The sequence below is a fragment of the Heterocephalus glaber genome, unplaced genomic scaffold, assembly GCF_053883595.1.
Source record: "Heterocephalus glaber isolate CG9 unplaced genomic scaffold, H.glaber_assembly_v1.0 deba00001600, whole genome shotgun sequence".
NCBI lineage: Eukaryota > Metazoa > Chordata > Mammalia > Rodentia > Bathyergidae > Heterocephalus > Heterocephalus glaber.
The window spans coordinates 11,499,941-11,519,321 of record NW_028258372.1 but is presented as its reverse complement, the minus strand read 5'-3'; the positions used below and the strand labels follow the sequence as shown (position 1 = coordinate 11,519,321).

Genomic DNA, 19,381 nt, shown 5'->3' with positions numbered 1-19,381 from the left:
TCTGTCACATAGTGGATGCTCCATGAATACTACTTTATTTATTTTAATGTAATAGACTATATAACTAGAGGATTACTCTCTCTTTATTTCCACATAATGCATCATCTTTTTTTCTTCTTTTGTCTTTTTCATTTCAAGAATGGTCTGTGTGTGATTTATTTCTAAACCTGTAAAATGAGCTCAGGACTGAGTTACATAATATAGACAAGGGCTTTGGGAGAGCATTTTCCTTAAATCTCTTATATGATGCAAAATATCTTGAGGAGGGGATATGTGAGCTCCTACTTCAACAGATGATGATCTTTATTTTTATCAAGTGACCCACAAACTGGTTACTGGTGCAATGAGAAATTAAGAAAATAGCACACTTGTATGACTGTCATTTCACAGTCACTCAAATCAGAACTGGAATGCCACAAAAACAACTCCCTGTTAGCCCAGAGGGAAAAAAAAAAAGAAAGAAAGTAAAGGGGAAATTCAGATTAGTCACAAAGAAGTTCCCCGCCTGCCTGTAGAAGTTGCAGAGTTAAAACTGAGAGAGTCCTCTCTGCTCTTTCAATCGCCTTTTGTCTCAGGTCCTGGGACCTTTGTCTTCTGATTGAAAGGCTTTGCTTTGCCTTCATCACCTCCTCATCAGGCTTTCCCCAAGTTCCCCTTTGCCACAGCTTCATCTTCCTTGCATCCAGATTATGAAAATGGAAGGGGTTCAACCCCTGGAAGAGAATGTGGGAAGCGTACCCAGGCCAAGACCCCAGTGGAACAAGCTTTTGCTGGTGGTCTCTGTGATTCAGGGGCTGGGGCTGCTCCTGTGCCTCATATACATCTGCCTGCGTGTCTCTGCTCCTCAGGTAAGATGCATCTCTGAGTGCTTTTCTCCCTCCAGCTCACGCTGATGGCAACTGCAACAGCTGCAGTCACTTGGAAATAATCTGATGCCAAAATTGTTGAGTTTCCTCCACCACCCCAAGAGATTGTGAAGTGTGGACAAACACCCTCCGTCTCTCTTTTCCTTCCCTTTTTAGCGGTGGTTGTTCTAAGGCAGAGGAGAGACAGGGCAGAGGCAGCTGCTTCTAGAATTTTTCTCTTTCTTTGCAATGAAATAATCCCAGTGTTCTCGATGAGCTGTCACTTGGAAGTTTAGAAACACTGCTATACAGGCTTGATCTAAACAGGAAATAAGAAAGAAAACAGTTCTACTTTTCTATCATACTCATCAACTCCACAGATGCTTATGGAGGTTTGCTTTTAAAAATGTTAAAGTTATCAATATTAAGCTCTTCTAAATAGCTAACCTTGCACTTTAAGGGCAGTAATGTGTGTGTGTGTGTGTGTGTGTGCCTACATGCCCACACATTCAATCCAGTAATTTAATCAGGTTTTTCTCACTGTCTATCTGTACAAGGTAAAGACATCTCTTTGTATATTTCCACTGTGTGATGTAGTGAGTGATCATATTTCTAGTGTTTTCTACACTTAAGATAGTCTTTCCATTTTGCATCTTTTTATTTTCATCCCATGCTCCCATGCTTTTACATTTTAAAAATTTATTTACTGATCCAGCTATGCAAATATAACTAGGTCTTTAAGAATGTTCTTTACTGTGGCAGTGCCACTGAAAAGAAAATAAATCTACAGTGTCTCCAGGTTCCTTTTGGGGGGCTGCTCTAATAATTCTTGTTCCCCTGCCTGGCTGCTTTGGGTTAGAAATGTCCTTCCCTGGTGAGTGTCAGATAAGAGAGGCTTTGATTTTTGATGGCCATGTCAGACTGGCTACTTCAAATCAAACTAGGATAAGATAAAGAGTCCTAGTAAATGCCTGGGCTTGTCTTTGCCTACAGGAAGTGGGGGTTTTCTGCACATATGCTGGTGGGAGTGTGTGTGGTCATGATCAGTGAACCACAGCAAGTACTCATGTCCCCAAATTCCAGACGTGTAGTTGGTGTGGTGCTCAAGCCTGCAGACCACTTAGGACAGCAACACACCTGTCCTTTCCTCACCATCATGAACATTTACTTTGTGCAGAACCATTTGGGTGGAATTAAAATAGGTGCTTTGGGGAGAATGTGTAAGGGAAGAGTAATGTCTCCATGGCAGGATGCCCAAGATACAGACTGGAATAAGGCTTTTCTGAGAAGAAAGCAAACGGAGCAACCAAAAATAGAACAGCTCAGTGAATTCACCAGGTTTGTGAGCTCTGAGAGTGCATTTCAAATGACCACAGTGCTGTGTTTCCTTACTCTGTGGGATGTTAAAGACAGGGCACAAGGTCCCAGACAAGGCTAGCCAATTGCACAAGGGCTCTGGACAGGAGAGCAAAAGGTGAAATGCAGATGTAGAGCCTGCTGGCATCTGGAGCCACCTTGGACCAGCAATACCCAGGTGATGTGAGAATAAGCAGGCTCCTTTCTGCGAGTTATCCAGCAGCTCTGCAGCAGAGCAGGGAAGCAAAGCTGAAGGCTGGTTTCCAGAACATTAGAACTCACGATGAGCTGATCTCTGGGAGAGAATTAGCTTTCTGCAGTTTTACTGCAGAAGTGGAAGCAAAAACATATAAGGTATGTTTGAACTATTTGCTCAAGAAACAGGCTCCTGTATACGCTGGGTACAAAAATTGGGGGAGGGGCTCAGATATTTGAAATTCTTCACTTGATGTTAACTTTAAATTTTTTCTTATTTCCAGCTAGGCTATTTAGCTAATGTAATTTTTGATACTGTTATAAGACCCAGGCAGCACAACAGGATCCTAAATTTATTCTCATACACTTTATTATGAGGAGGACTTAGGTGGTTAGTGTGTGTTTTACCTGGAACATGGTGGAATAGTGTTGGTGGCAGCAGCGTGTGAGTGTGAGTGTGTGTGTGTTTGTGTGTATGTGTGCATGAATGAGAGAGAGAGAGAGAGAGAGAGAGACAGCATTTAAAACATTAAGTTTGGAATTTTGATTGAAGGACGGGTAGGTAGTAGCAGTGATACAATTAAACCTCCACTGCTGCGAGTCATTTACTTCAGTGATGTATGCTGAGGTGGGAAGAGCTGAAATGGTCGCTGTTCAACCAGCTACACTTGATCTCTTCTCTTGTAGGAGGAAGGTATTTGGAAAATAACCATGCTTTTCCTCTTATTTCTTAAATTTAATTTTTTAACCCTTAGAAAAGAATTGCCTGTACGAATGACTTTGAAAATACAGATTTAGTTTCTAAACTCTACTTGGCAGTCAGTTTCCCCCTCCAACTAAGTGTAACTTCTGTTTTCTCAATGCTGGGTTAAATTTTGTATACATACATGGAAAACAGAAGTTTTTGTTTTTGGGATGACAGTACAAAATCTCTTATTTGCTCCTCATGTAATTCATTTTCCTTTTGGGGCCTTGATTTTCTATTTTCTCATCTATAACATGAGGCAATCAGACTAGATTATTCCTGAGATCTTTTCCAGCTCAAAATTCTATGAATATGTTATTTACATATTCATAGAAGTATAAACACTTGAGAAATATAAAATGTGAGTTAATGGATGCTTGTGTCTACACTTATAGATTTCTTGGCTCTTAAGAAGGGTCTGGGGGAAACCAAATTTGTAGATATATACTTTTCTATAATCAATTTATATTCTCTGTCCTTATCTAAACAACCTATTCTGAGTTATCAAAACACATTGTTTTGAAAGGGGAAAGAAATGAATGCTCTAGGAGAATATCCAAGACACTTGTATAGAATTGCATGTTTCTCTTATGGAAACCATTCCAAACTGGACCCTCTGTTGGGGCTGCTGTTGGAAATGTCAGGCTTCCAGTCTTACTAAGAACTTTAGCTGGGCAACCATGGCAGAAAAAAAACTGGCCTATAAAGTGAGGAGCTTTTGTAAATTATATTTGTGTGTCTGGAGAAGTTGAAGAGTGCTTCTTCCAAGCTTCTTCCCCCCTTCCCTTCCCTTCCCTCCCCTCCCCTTCCCTTCCCTTCCCTTCCCTTCCCTTCCCTTCTTCTTCCCTCCTTCCTTCCCTCTCCATATATCTCTATCTCATCTCATCTCTCTCTCTCTCTCTCTCTCACCTTCATCATGGTCCTCTTTAGGTGTAAGATCTTTTAGCGATAATTCTTTAGCAAATTCCACTGTCAAAGATTTACATTCTTATTATTCGTTTCTGCTGGGAAAAACAGAAGTGGAAGTAGTTAAGTCAGCCAGTTCTGTGTCAGTAAGAGTCAGAATTAGAGTAAACAATTCATGGATGAAATTTCAGGCTAGAATTTCTACCTTTCTTTGTATCATTGAAAAAGAGAAAGAGGAATTTGCTTTAAAAACTTTGCCTCAGATTAGCTCAATTTAAATGTCTGAATGTAACCTAACTTTTTCTTAGAAATTCTTTCTTTATGACATACATGCAAATAAAATAATTTTGAATGCAAATGGAGTTTCTTTTCCCTAAGCACCTCTTTGAGAATTAAAAAGAAACACCTGAAGTGTTGATCTGATTCATCATAGAGTATTTTGAGGCTCTTAAGGAAGGTGTTAATGAAAAGGTACAATCATTAGATTTTTGAGCAGGTATTAGAAATAGTCTATTTACAGATTAGAAAACAGAAACCCAGAGAAGATAGGTAAATTGCTCATGATCATCTACCTAGTTAATTAACCAGAAATTCTTGACTCGTGTGTTAGGGGTATTCCTAGTATTATCAATGAAAGGATCCTTACCTGAATTCATTCCACTGAATGTCTACTTGTATAGGATATTGTCTGAGGTTTAAGACACACAAATTGCATTGGAGAAGGTGTTTGAACTCTTTAAACCCATAGTCAAGATACAAAGTGGGGCCAAAGGACAACAGACAGGTGGAGACATGCTTGAGGACAATGGGAAGAGTAGAAGACGGGGCAGGGACTGCCTAAGTTTTCTGTGGAGTTAGACAAACCCAGGGGAGAAGGTAATGCCTCAGCTGGCACTGGAAGGAAGAGTGGAAATTCTTTGTACAATCAATAGAGATGAGGATGGAAAGGGAGGAAGGAGAAGGCCCTCTGGGGAGGAATAGCAAGGGGTTCAGAATGGCTGAAGTTCAGCGTTCATGGGGAAAAGTAGCATAAGATGAAATTGAAAAATCTAGGCGGGGGTGGATAGCAGAGATGTGAATCATGCTAAGGGGACATACTTCATTCCATTCTGTGCCAAAGAAAATACAGGAACAGTTACCAAAACTGTTGCTTCTCCAAGTTTTGCTCCTTTCATGTGGCCGCTGTACTTGTTAGCAAATACAGTTGTGTCTAATCACACCTGGCACTAGGGGGCACCACAGTAAACTAACCACCCTCTTGTATCTTGAGCGGCTACCTACCTCTTTTTCTGAAGGGACAGGATGAAAACATCTTAGGGGGCCCAGTGTCGCCCACATAGAAAAGGATGAACAATATGGGGGGAGGCTAATATTCTTCACTATTTATAGAATGATATTTTCTAGATGAAAATTTTAGGTACATAAATGTTTTGATACAAGCACTCAGAATAGGACAGAATGATTTGGATAGAGATTATGCTGGAAAATGTCATCTATGAATGAATGAATATATATATACATATTCATATATATATGGCACTTGGTATAGACCTAGGGACCTAGTCTTCCTTCCTAGTCTTCATCTATGACCTCAGCCTCTAGCTACTAACACTGAGAAGGTTTAGCCTTGTCCATGTCCCTCTAATTCTTTTTCTTTCTTTCTTTCTTTCTTTCTTTCTTTCTTTCTTTCTTTCTTTCTTTCTTTCTTTCTTCCTTTCTTTCCTTCTCTCTCTCTTTCTTTCTTTTCTCTCTCTTTCTCTCTTTTTCTTTTTCTATTTCTTTCTCTTTCCCTTTCTTCCTTTCTTCCTTCCTTCCTTTCTTTCTTTCTTTCTTTCTTTCTTTCCTTTTTCCTCTCTCTTTCTTTTTCTTTTTCTATTTCTTTCTCTCTTTCCCTTCCTTCCTTCCTTCCTTTCTTTCTGTATTGGGGATTGAACCAGGAACTTTGCATTGATCTCCATTCCCAGCCCTTTTTATTTTCACCTTGACATGGGGTCTTGCTAAGTCACCAAGTTTCCTAGGCTGGCTCAAACTTGTGATCCTCCTTCTTTGGTCTCCCGGAGTCCTTGGATTATAGGCATGAGTCACAAGGGCAGGTGGCAATTCTGTTCCTTTTAATAACAATTGCTTTGTGCCCTTCACTCTCAGAGAATCTGAAGCCCCCACCTCATTTCAGGGATTCTCCACTCATAGAAAATTAACATTAATCCCTTGGAGTCCTGCGAGGTAGATGAGACATGCACAGTGTTGCTATATTTAACCAGTATAAAGAAAACAATAAAAAATCTGAGGTCTGAAGTAGCAAGATTATTTCCCCACAGCCACAGATGAAATACATGGTAGAGTTTGATTGAGACTAAATTCTTCACCATCCTATGCCTTGTATATTTTGATGTAATTACCCATGACAGCCACATCTTTTCAAATAAAGAAATGAAAGTGTTTCCATATGCAAAAGTACAAAACAGCTCAGATTTTGAGGCTAAGGATGTAACAAAGAGGACCAGGAACAGGAGAGTATTGGTTTATTCAAGGCTTTTAGCTTCATGAGTATAAATAAATTCCCTGAACATCAGTTTAATGATTTCCCAAGTTGGAATTTGGTTGTTGTGAGGATCAAATTGTAAATGTCAAGATTGTTACCATTGTTATTCATAAACATACTTTCATAAGCACACTGCCACTAATGTATTTACTTTATAGTACAGATGTATAAAAATACACATATGGCCTATAACCAAAATCTCAGAGAACATACTACAGTTAAGATTGACTTCATTTACTTAATTTTTTATAGTATAATTTGGGGTATTAAAAATCCACTTTGAAATAGTTTGATTATTTCTGAACATAGATTTTTAACTATGAGCTTAAACAGTATTAGAGAACAAAAGAAAAAAGAAGGGGAGAATTTATGAGGGTATGAAGTGTTACTAGATCAGTATCTAGTTTAAAACAGTTCTGGGACCTAAAATTACAAGTTGGAAGACATGATACAGGCTGGTTTCATTTTACTTCCCTTTGACACATTTCATCTAATTCTCCAATGACTTGGCTGCCAATGTGGTAGAAAATTATATCTACAAAAGATGTGTGGTCTGGTTCACAATACTGGAAATGTTGAAGATGTGACTAGCATAATTATTTTTCAGTAGATCTTTCATTCTGAAATGTACCTTAGGTGGGTTAACATGTAAAAATTCATCTAGTCTTGATAACATACAAATACTACTTAAGAACACACGCTGACTGACAGGAAGAGAGACAGACTCAAACTTTAATTTATCCCATGCTTATTTAATAAGAGCTTGTGGGTAGAAAGTCTTCATTCCCAAAGTATTATAAAGGTGGAAAACAGAGGGCTCCCATGAAGTTAAGTGATGTATGCTGAAAGTGTTGCTGAGCAGGCAGCCAGAGCATGAGCTTGGAAATCCAGTGAAATGAACAAAGATAAGAATGGAAGTGACAATTACTATTAGAAAGATTATAGAGAAACATCAAACAACCACCAAAGGAAAATTGAAAATACCCTGTTGGATTAGAAAATACATTATAAAATGTATCTTGAATTACCTGTGTGTTGGGTGCTTAATGAGCTTAGCTTCTAAGGCTCCTCCAGGTGTACACCTGGCCCTGTATGTGGTACAGTGCACCCTGGGAACTGAAAGCTCTTTCTGTGGAGATGGGAGGGTATCATTCCAGGGACTACTCATGATGAGAGTTCCTCATTTTTGCAGGGCCTTTTCCTGCTTTTGTTCTGACTTCTTAGCTACATCCTGAAGGAAGATAGGATTAACATTTGTGTGCTGTTTTATGCTGGGGAAATTTGAGTCATAGAGGCTTGACTAGGTTTGCATAGAAAGGTCCGGGTTAGCAACTAAGGCCAGGTCTAAATTCCAGTCTTGTCTCTTTCTGTTACATTTGGCTCTGACTCCATAACTCTGAGCTTTAAGAACAGTGCGTGGCTGTATAAAAATTAGGTTTTTTTCTAATATCAGTTACTTCTGAAGAAAAATGGAAGAATTGATGCTCACAGAAAAGATTTAAATCTACTTACACAAGTGTAGATAACATGATTAGTGCAGGTTTAACCATCAAATAACCCCTTAAAAGGTGTTTTTATAAAACAAAGCATTACATGTGTGATATATTTATAGGGAAAGAAGAGGGCCTATATTCATTTCATCTTTTTTTTAAATAATAAGGAGATTATACTACATAATCTCCTAGGCCTTTCTAATTCTATCAGACTGCTTCAAAGAATCTGTTTATTGTGATAATGTTATTTGCACACTATATACAAATACCTACTGAACCATGAAATTGTTCTCTAGGACTTTTGTTACAAAATTATTACAAACTGAGTTGCTTAAAACAACAGAAATTTATTCTCTTATTACACTGAAGACTAGTGATTCAAAATTAAGGTGTTGGAAGAGCCATACATACTCCCTCTTCTTCTCTCTAACTTCTGGTGGCTCTCAACAGTCCTTCATGTTCTTTGGCTTATAGCTGGAGAACCTCAAGCTCTGCCTTCATTGTCACATGGGGTTTTCTTCCTTGTGTGTATCTGTATGTGAAGTCTTTTAATCATAAATCATGGTGGATTTAGGACCAACCCTAATCCTGTTGACCTCATGTTAAGTACTTACATTTGTAACACTCCTATTTCCAAATAAGGTCACATTCTGAGTTCTAGGTAGACATGAATTTGTGGGGAGACACTAATCAGCCCTCTGGAAATCATTTACTCATGTGGTGCTTCAACAATGTCTGTGGGATATCGGTTATCTGTCAGGCACTGAGGGCACAGTGGTGAGCAAGACAGACACGGTGCCCTTTGATCTGGCAGTGTTTGCAACGCAGTGGGAAAAGAGGGCAGTTAAATAAGGAATAGCACAGCATGTGAGCAGTGCTGGACAGACAAGCAGGGTACAATTCCTGAGTAAGAGATTTTGTAGAACGCTACCCACTGGTTTCAAAACCTGGTATCTCAGTTGAGACTATGAATAAGCATATTTTTCTCTTGCATTAGGCATTTGGTTTCTCTTCCAGTAGTTGACAGGAAAGCTTTAGTTTAAAATGTCATCATAGCCACGATTTCTCTCATCCCACTGCTGTGCTGTGCTGGTTTTACCAGTCATCAGACTCAGTTCACCTGGGAACACTTGTTGAGGATTAATTAGCCTCACACAAACGAGGTTGGGAGCTTCACTGCACACAGCACCAGGTATAATCTGATTGTTCCGTCACTTCTCAGAGAGAGCCACCGGGGAGACAGAAGCCTGTTGCTTCTGTTATAGCAGAGGGATCAATCGTGTTGCAAAGATCTGGCTTGGTCCGAAAGCCTTCTTATCACTCAAACTCTTGAGTTTTCTCTTTTGAATATTGTGATCTGTTTGCCTAATTCCTGAAGTGGAACTATCCTCCAATGTTTTATTTCAACCATTTTAACTAAGGTGGGACATAAAGATAAGGGTATTAGAAACTCAGCAAGGGAAAAGAATTGTTCCAGATGCAGTGTGGAATCTAGGTCTCCCTACTGCCAGTCCACTGCCTGGTCTATTGTACTCTGTTGCCTTCTTAAAGCAACAATCTCTCCGTTTTACATAGCAAGTGAGATGGGGAATAAGTGACTTCAGATGGAAAGATGTTGACTGCAATAATTCTGCTACCTCCTTTGTATTCAAAGATGAATAAGACAATTTCAAGGCTCTCCAGCAATGTATGGTCATTGGCTAGACTGACCGGCTAGAGTCAGTGTCAGATACTATGTGATCATGAAGCCACCGGCACAGGCGCAGCATGGTGGGAGAGGCTAAGGTGCACTGTAGTTCAGCAGTCATTTATTTCCTGAGCACCATTGTATTTGAGATATGATTGGCGATACAGTGATACAAGTACATACATTATACACCCATCCTTTCAGGTCCTGAGACTAAGCTGGCGCAAACATATTATGATGGAGACTTAATCATTGAAGTGAAGAAGGGAGTTCTCAGAAATGTTTCAGGATATTCCTTTGTCAGTGTACTTTGAGGAATTCCCTAGTTAACGTGGAACAGGAGACTCAGTTTTAAGAAAATCTTCCTTATTCTCTGGGAGGCCGAGGCAGGAAGATCACAAGTTTGAGCCCAGCCTAGTCAATTCAGTGACTTAGCAAGACTCACTGTCAAAATAAAATAAACAAAAAGGCCTGGGGATGGATATATATTTAGATATCTATATCTATATCTATATCTATATTTATATCTATCTATCTATCTATATCTATATCTATATCTATCTCACTGCTAAGGCCTTGGATTCAATCCTCAATACCACACAAAAAGAAAAGAAAAGAAAAGAGAAGAGAAGAGAAGAAAATCTTCCCTATATTTTTGTGGGTTTTGCAGGTGTATTCATGCCGCAATGGATGCCTTGTTGTTTGCCTGAATATTTGAGATTACTCTCAGAAACCATCAATTGCAAAGTATTAAGGACAAGGAAATCACAGTTCATGTCCTCTGAGACAAAGAGGAGCGATGCCTCTCTGAGGGGAGACTCAAAACAGCCTTTATAGGTAGCTTTGATAAGAGGGATGGACAGGGTTGGAGGGGGCTTATTGGAAATATCACACAGGTTGTGTTGTGGGGGTGAAGGTGGAAGATAAGAGAGAAGGTGCAGAGGAAAGGGGGTGACAGCAGTGGTCAGCATGGGCATAGAGGAAGAAAATATCCTGGGTGACACCTACAATGCCTTTTCTCTATGTCCACAGCTCATTCTCCAACCAGAATTTCAAAGCCACACAAATGGTTTGAGGGTGGAAGATTCCTTGACCCAAGAACCCATGGCCCATTCTTCCCGTTTCTTTCCCTGGGCCATGTTCTGAATTTCCTTGTTCAGAAGTAAAGACTCATTCCTTTGTAACAGGGTGGTTGCCATGTACTACACACTAAATTCTCTAGGGCAGTGGTGGCCAACCTAAGGCATATGTGCTGCAGTGGGCATGCAGAGTCCTCTCTGTCAGCATGAGAGGCAAGTTTAGCATCAGCCCAGCAGCCGGACACTCCGGTTTCATTGCAGCGTGGCACTTTGCCATAAGTAAGCGGGTTTTGGGTTGCAGTTTGGGCACTTGGTCTCTAAAAGTTTTGCCATCACTGCTCTAAGATCAAAGTCTGCCCTCTCCAGTGGGTGGGTGTAGAAAAGTCCATTTTCCTCTTCTGAAGCTCTGAGAGCTTGTGAGGTTGTGTTTTAACGATCTCTTGGGTCCCCTCTGATAGACATGAGCCCAAGGTGGGGAGCTAAACAGTTCTATCCTGGTGCGGGTGGCATGGTGAGCCAGCAAGTCCCCATCTCAGATCTGTTTCTCCATTATCCTCTGCTGACTCACACCTCACCCCAACTCACCCCCAGGACCTTGACACTGTGGCCTGGTATCGAGTGAGGAACCTCAGGGTCCATATAGTGAATGCAGAGCCCATGTGCTGGTTTCGTATTTGATGAATACCATGGCTCCTGTCACAGACACCTGTGTAGAAGACAAATGCCAAATGAATATAAAGTTAACAGCCCATGCCACATCCGACTGAGTCAGAATCAGAGGCTCACACTCTCTAAAGATGAGCTCTTGAAACGAGTACTAGTTTCTTGGGAACATGGTAAAGGCGTCAGGTAAATACCAGACATCAGACTCTTTCATCTATGTTCTTAAACAGCCCAGCACTCAAGGCAGTGAGAAACCAGGGAAGGATTTGATTTTGCCTCTCCTTTGCACCTGCTTGCAGTCTGCTTTGTGCTCGCCCATGGCTGCTGCTCCTTGCCAGGACAGTGACACCTAGTTAGAGCCCAGCTAATGATTTTTGCAACCTGCACTACACAGACAACACTTTTTGGAGGAAAACTTCTGGGTATTTTGAAAAATATCTGAGTATTTTGGATATACAAAGATTTTTAAGTCATCTCATTCAGTGTTCATGATGAAAGTAGTTCAAATTAATGTTAGACTCCCAGATAAACACCTTCCTATGTATTTTTTATGCTTGAGGTAAGATAGGAGAAAGAAAAGGGATATCATCATGAACCTGGAATGCAACAGAATTCAAGGTGATGCCTCTTATTCCTCCGCACGTTCTTAGCGGCACTGATGCTCATTTTCCTATCTGTAAAACATAGGAGTTATTTTGAACAGCAAATGAATGAGATTACTGAAGTACTCAGCATGTTGTAAGCTATCAATAATTTTTATTCTTTTTCTTGAATACACAAAAATGGCCTAATTTGTAGACCTTTCCTTCAGCTAATCATTGATTGTCTCTGGCTTAACTGAATTTTTTCTCTTCTCCCTTTTCAAGAACCCTAAGTCTGGGCTCTTTCTCCTTAAACAATCAAAGGCTGAGATGATTTTTCTTTCCATTTCCTGGAATTTAACACCTTGTGTTGTATATTGGTATTTATTGAAAGTTTTTTGTAGAGGGACTATTTTTCTTCCCAGAATACAAGTTTGCCAAAAACAAAGATAATACGTTCTATCCTTTTTGTTCCCAGAGTTGAGGGTAATGCCTACCACATGGCAGTACTTAGTAATTGTTGATCCTGTTTCTACCCAAACAGCCAAGTTATATAATAATAACATTATTCTTCAACTACTGAATAATACTTACAGTAGAGCAAACATTTAATGAGTACTAGCTTGGGGACAGGCTTGTCCATCTCCCCGCCCTCCAGGGCATGGTTAAAAATACTGTCTCTACACTTTAGATCTTTAGAAGTTTATATTTAGTGCAATGATTTTCAAATTTTGAACCTTGTAAAAATGTCTATTCCTGGATCCACCCAGAGATTTTGGACCAGAATCTTTGTGAATAAGCTGGAGATCTGGACTTTTTTTGTGTGACAAATTTCACAGATGATTCTAATGCACATTAGCATTTAAGCACCACTGGGCTGACAGACCTTCCTGCTATATCATCATCTGCCTCTAGATATACATGACATAGCCATTATTCAGTCGGTTGGTCAAATAGTCCATACTTGCTGAATGGGTACGTGGTTGTGTTTCATTTTGTTTTAGTCCACTTATGGCAGGACTGAAATTGGATGGGGTGGGGGAGGGGAGGGGAGGGGAAGCCTGGGCTCTAAGTTTTCCCTACATCCTTTTATGATGAAGTCATTGCCAATCTGTTGTGTGGCAACTTCTCTTCCTTATGGTTGGTACTGAAGTAGAAACAAGGTCACAGAGAATGGGAGATTAACTCAATCTTTACAGTAATTTCTTCTCACTTCATAGTTACATAGGAAGAAAAACATCCACTCGGGTGATATAATACAAATTGTCTAGGATTGGAGGGCAAGAGTCAATCTTTTCACTTCCGTGGGCCTTAATTTCTTCATCTGTAAAATACAATGTTCAGCTAGAAGACAATTTCTTTTGCATTCTTTCATGTTCCAAGTCTGGAGTACAGTAGATCAACCCGAGGGAGGGAATCCCATGTGCCTTCCTAGCTGCTCAGAGCCGGGGGATGTCCTCTTGGTCACTACCAAGAGGAGAGGTTATTTCAGAAACCTGGGAAGTTTCTTTGATTTGCAGGAATCTTTCAGAGAATTCTGCAAAGTTACCCCAAATAATCAAATCACAAAGGCATTAAGATCAGAGAGATTAGTAAATTTGTAAATGTGGATGCTTCATGTCTTTTTTCTCTTTTATTAAATACACTTAGAGTTGCAACTTTTAAAATCTAAGTCATGGGAAGTTAGTGCTGGAAGGGATGACCATGATCTTTTAATGGTTTTCAAAGAAGATAAACGGGTATATAGAGTGTTTATGAAACTTGCCCAAGTACCTGCTTGGTATCAGAATCCAAGTGCTGCACACCAAGCCCTGTGCTTTGTGCTACTTTGCAAATGACTTGTGACTCCAATAGGTGGCACCGCCCGGTTTGAGAACAGTGGGGGCAACTATTCACCTGAGGATTATTGTGGTGGTGGTGGTGCAGTAATAAACTCTTGAGAAGTCTTTTCAGAGCACTGCCTTAAGTACAAATGACAATCATTCAGTCTCTGCAAATGCTACACGGGGGGAGGGAACCAAAGACCCCCATTTGGACCCAAGTTAACACTATTCACATGCTCAGCACATTGTACTGATGTTTTTCCTGAGGCCCAGCCACTGGCAGGGCTCAGAAGAGCTCTCCCTTCTTCCTACACTGCTTCCTGGTTTCAGCTTGGTAGGGCCTATGATTGTAAGGCAAGGAGGGGGTTCCTCATCTGTGTGGGGAGTCCCCAGTGTCATTCGCTTGACTGAGGTTACAAGTCTGCCAGCAGAGTGGGAAGCAGGAATTCCACTGCCTAGGGCATGAAAACAAATCTCTCCCCACACCTTTGATCAGGACCTCCTGCCAAAAATAACCTTGTGGGTAGAGCTGTTGTTCTTGGCAGGCACAATAGACTTTTTTTTGGTCCTATTTCCTTTTTTAGTAGGGAATACAACCACATGGTACCAGAAAGAAAAAAATAAGTAAATCACTTAAGGAAAAATAAGCATCACTTTTTTACTCCCGATCTCAGGATTCCAGTTCTTTTCTCCTGAGAAATGTTTGCAACTCTTTCAGATGTATTCAATGTCCATAGAAGTGTGTGTTTAAGCAAACATGGCAATATACTTTATATTCCATCCCTTGTTATTTTCACTTAATAGACCTTTTTGCTCCATATTGAGCTTCATTTTCTTTTTAACCAAATTACTGTGGACAATCTATCTCCCATGATTCCTCTCTTCATGGTTTTCTCGTTTTGCTTTTGAGTACTGAATTGGTTCAAGTTAGGTTTTTCAAGCTGTTGAAGAGAAGAATGGAGGGATCTGATGTGCTAAAAAAAGAAAAATAAAGAGCTACTGAATTGCCTGTGTCCCCTGAAAATAAGATGCACTTCCTCCTGTGTGACAGTGGCAGAAGGATGCAGGAGGTTTCCAGAACCTTCTTAGAGTGTGTTGTGGAAGCCTGTGGCCATCACAGAGTGATTGGTCATAGACTCTTCCATGAGGGAATCTCTGTGAATAGGTTTCTTAACCCAAAGACTATTGAGTGCACTGTTACCTAAGTGGGAATCTGGGACTCAGTGAACCAAACAATACACCAAAGAAGAGTTGACAGAAATAATGACTGATCTCAGATGCTTACATAAAAGAGCAGCATAATCTTCACTTATTTTAAAAGATGCTACAGAAAAACAGAGTCAGGCAGGAATTCTGGGTTTAGTCCTCACAGAAAAAGCCAAATCTTTTCCTTCACAGGCCACTGTATTTCTGCGTCATTGATTATGACTTACCAATTCCATTTAGTCATTTTTAAAAAAATATTCTTTTCTTCCCTCAGGTGCAGCATCCTCCAATTCAAAGTATTAGCATACTACTTACTGGTAAGTATCATCAAAAGTTTAGTTGATTCATATTTTTAAAAATATCTGTTTTCTTTAGTCTCTTAGATTCCTCCAGAACACAAGATCTGCCCTCTTCCTTAGGGTAGCATTACATCTAGAATTGTCAGAGCCTGAATATGAAAAGATACTCATAATGAAGAGGAGGGATTAGTCACAAAATCATATGCTTGTCTCTGTTCTTTATGTGTCTCACTTAATTCCCCCAGGAGTTCTGAGTAGGAATTCTTATTTTTTTCAGCTAAGGACACTAAAGATTTATTTTCTACAAGTCTGTCTGGCTATAAAGAGACATAATCTGCTAATTCTCTTCTAGGACAAGATTATACCTTAATAAGAACTGAGGGAAGCTCTAGATATGGAGGGAAAAGATACTTTGACTATTATGAGAGCATCCTTTAGTCTGTGATTATATCCAACACCAATGGGTTCTATATATTTACTTATTTAGTTAAGTTCTCTGAGCCTAAAGGAAAGTACCTTTTGCCTTCCATAAATGGTGCTTATTTTCAGTTTAAAATATGCCTTCTGGGCCTGGTACAAAGCAAGAATTGCTGAATGCAGCTAGCAGTGGGGATCTATTCTTTCCCATTACCAAGAGGTATAATCCAAAACAAGTGAGCCGAGGTAGTTAGTGGGCCATTCAATATGATATTGAGGCTATGGAAATAAAATAAATTTAGGCCTTTTGGCTTGTACTTGAAATGGCTCTGCAAAAAGTTAACAAAGCTGCTGCTGCTGTTCTTTCTTCTCCTCCTCCTTTCATTCCTCCTGTGATAGTAAGTCTTCCAAAGTCACCTTCCAGGGAAAACTAGCAATAGGAGGTAGAAGGGAGAAGCAAATCTGTGTCCTTGAACTCTTCCATCTCCATCTGATTGAGCCCACTTTGATTCTGCATCATTATGCTCAGGGAACTGCTAGTACTAAATTCTGTCATGCCCAGAGCATGTGGAAAATGTGCATTTCTTGGTCAGGCAGAGAGAGCTTGGAGACAAGCTAATAAGTGGTGTGTGGGATCAAGCCAGAGGGCACTGTTGCCACACTTTACTGTGGTCCACCCATTGACCAAAAAAGTAGTCATCAAAATTGCCAATGTCTCCCAGCTCTGAAAACTTAGGAAAACCCTGTTGTACTTTTCCCACCATAGGTCTGATATGACAATTGTAACTTCTCAGCTCCAAGTCTCAGCTCTACCTGAGACTCTCCTGGTCACAGGTATTAGTTTTACCCCTTCTTCCATTCCACAGGTAAAGCAGATTCCAACCCATAGGAGGAAACATAATGCTTGTTTTCTTTCACTCATTGCAAACTCTCTTTCTGTATCACTTTCTCTTCACCTGGCTCTAGAGGTAGGGAAGGCTGTTGTCCAGTGCTGTGCTCATTTTTTTTTCTTCAAATTTTCACCCTACCCATTCTAGGATGTGAAGAAGAGAAGTTGATCCTCATCCCAAATGATGCTCATATCATGAAGGTAGAAAACAACTCAGTCATCATCAACTGTGATGGGTTTTATCTCATCTCTGTGAAGGGCTACTTCCAGGAGGAGGTCAGCATTAGCCTTCATTACCGGATGCATCGGAATCCCATCTCTGTCCCCCTGAGAAAGGACCTGCAGGTGGACTTCACCACAGTGGTCTCTTTGGCTTACAAAGACAAAGTCTACTTGAGTATGAACTCTCCGAATACCTCATGCAAGGACTTCAGGATGAATGGTGGAGAACTGTATCTCATCCAGCAAAATCCTGGTGGATTTTGTATCTAAGGAGGATCTGACAGCAACACTTCCAACCAGGGACCAGGATGAACTCCAAGCTGCAGGTGGACAGGACACAGTCTTCCTTGTGAGTGGAAGAGCCTTTCCGGCTCAGCCATATGGACATGAGCAGAGCACATCCTGTTCCACCCCCTCACTCAGGGATATTTAAAACATTATTTTACCTACCAATCAATCTTATTTATCCTATTATCTTCTAAGTCACCTAATTCATCCCCCATGACTGCTGATTGCCTTGACCCCACTAGGAACCTTTGTGAGAATGAAAAACCAAGGGCCTCTTTCATTCACATTGTTTCTATTGGTCAGGCAATTGTCAAAATAACCTTATGTCATTGGAAAGACCCTTGACTACCATTTGCCAGAAAGCTAATGTGTGTGGCAATGCCAAAGTGAAGAGGAGCAAGGAACAGGGTTATGAATCCTCAAAAGGTGGTACCTACCAACCCCAGGGAACCAAAGAGGCCCCTCCAAGGTTAAATTGGTTACTATTTGCATATTGCTTAAATACTTCTTTCATTTGGTGGGAGTTCGAAAGGAAAATCATCTTGTGAAAAGCAGGACTTGAGATAACTGTCTAAGAAATATTGTGTACACAGGTGTTTTTCTTTACCATTTTGCCTTCCCAGCTTCCAAACATACTTAATAGAAATTTCTCTTCAAAGAACCATCCTGGGGATGTGATACCGTGAAAAATCTAATCTGTGACATAAAGAAAATCAAGAAAGATTTTTTTATAGAGGATGGGAGATAATTTGTGAGGGTTAGCTTTATCACATGATATAGCAATGAACTGGACTCTCAGGGTAAAAGTCAATATGGATTTTAACAACCTGGGGAGGAAAACCTATTCTTTGTCCCAAGTAGGCAAAGTGGTGCGTCTCATCCCCTGGCTTGTGCTGAGATTCATACTCAGCACTATGCTTTGTACACATCTACCACATTGCTGGCTATCCAAAATAAATGAAGAAATGCTATAATCAAAGGTGATTTGATGTCAAAGAGCACTAAGTAGTGATGGTACCTTATGAAAAAAATGATCTCTGCCTAGAAATGCCATAATGCCACATGTGCTCTTACATTGATCATTGAAATTAGAAGGATGGGCCTGGGGAATTAGCTCAGTGGTTCCGCCGCCTGCCTCACAAGCGCGAGGTCCTGAGTTCGATCCCCAGTATCAAAAAAAAAAAAAGAGAGAAATTAGGACAATCATCCGATATCCAGCCTTCAAGGAAATAGGACCCCTTTTATTTACTTTAAATGGCCCCCCTTAACTTGATAGTGCATCGTGTATATAGCACTGGGGAAAAATTTGCTCTTTTATGTCAAATTTCCAGATGATTTATAAGTTCTCTGTGCCAAAATTTTTACAAATGTAAATGTTTGATATATATTTTTTAAATTGTAGCAAATGTTTCCTGGCTATCTTAATTAGAGGGTACAACATATCATAAAATCTTTCCAGATGATTCCATGTCATTGAAGGGATTGACCTCTATGATTATCTCTAGGGCCTCCAGGAAGACAGAGGACTGTGTCCCTACAGTAAATGGTCTCAGTTACATTTGGATCTAGTTTCTGATAGTTTTCTATTTCCTCTTAAGCATCTATCTCCAACTATATTCTCACCTCTCCATTTCAACCTGTTGTGAAAAGGAGCTAGCTAAATATAAGTAAAAGAATGTATGTATAAGGTGAGAGTAATGAAGCTCTCACTGGGAGCCAAGGTACTCATATAATTATGATTATAGCTAAACACTTAGGCCCTTCTGTGGATCATGCACTGGGTTAAACGCTTCTCGTGAATTCTGCAGAAGATTTATGTATGTGTGTTTCTGTGTATAGTTTACTTTTCATTATTGACTGTGTTTTGGAAAGTTGCTGTTACTTAATGAATGATACCTGGAAAAGTAAATGTTCATGATCATAGGTAATATTTAAAAATGTATATTTACTTTAGTTTTGGTACTGGTGATTGAACCCAAGCCTTTCATACTGAGCTATATCCTCAGCCCTTTAAAAAAAGATGGGGTAGGCGTCTCCCTAAGTTGCTAAGTTGCCCAGGCTGGGCTTGAACCTGTGATCCTCTTGTCTCAGCCTCCCAGAGTGCTAGGATTGTAAGCATAAATTCCCAAGCCTAGCTATATTTGC

At 40.1% G+C, this 19,381-nt stretch overlaps 1 protein-coding gene across 1 annotated transcript; it reads left to right on the top strand.

Moving 5' to 3' along the window:
• Nucleotides 1–466: 466 nt before the first annotated feature.
• On the top strand, nt 467–17,967 carry Tnfsf4 (TNF superfamily member 4). Its single transcript, XM_004853422.3, has 3 exons — nt 467–848; nt 15,396–15,438; nt 16,875–17,967. The coding sequence occupies exons 1-3, from the start codon at nt 690–692 to the stop codon at nt 17,216–17,218; spliced, it is 546 nt and encodes a 181-aa protein (XP_004853479.1). The 5' UTR covers nt 467–689; the 3' UTR covers nt 17,219–17,967.
• The last annotated feature ends 1,414 nt before the right edge of the window (nt 17,968–19,381 follow it).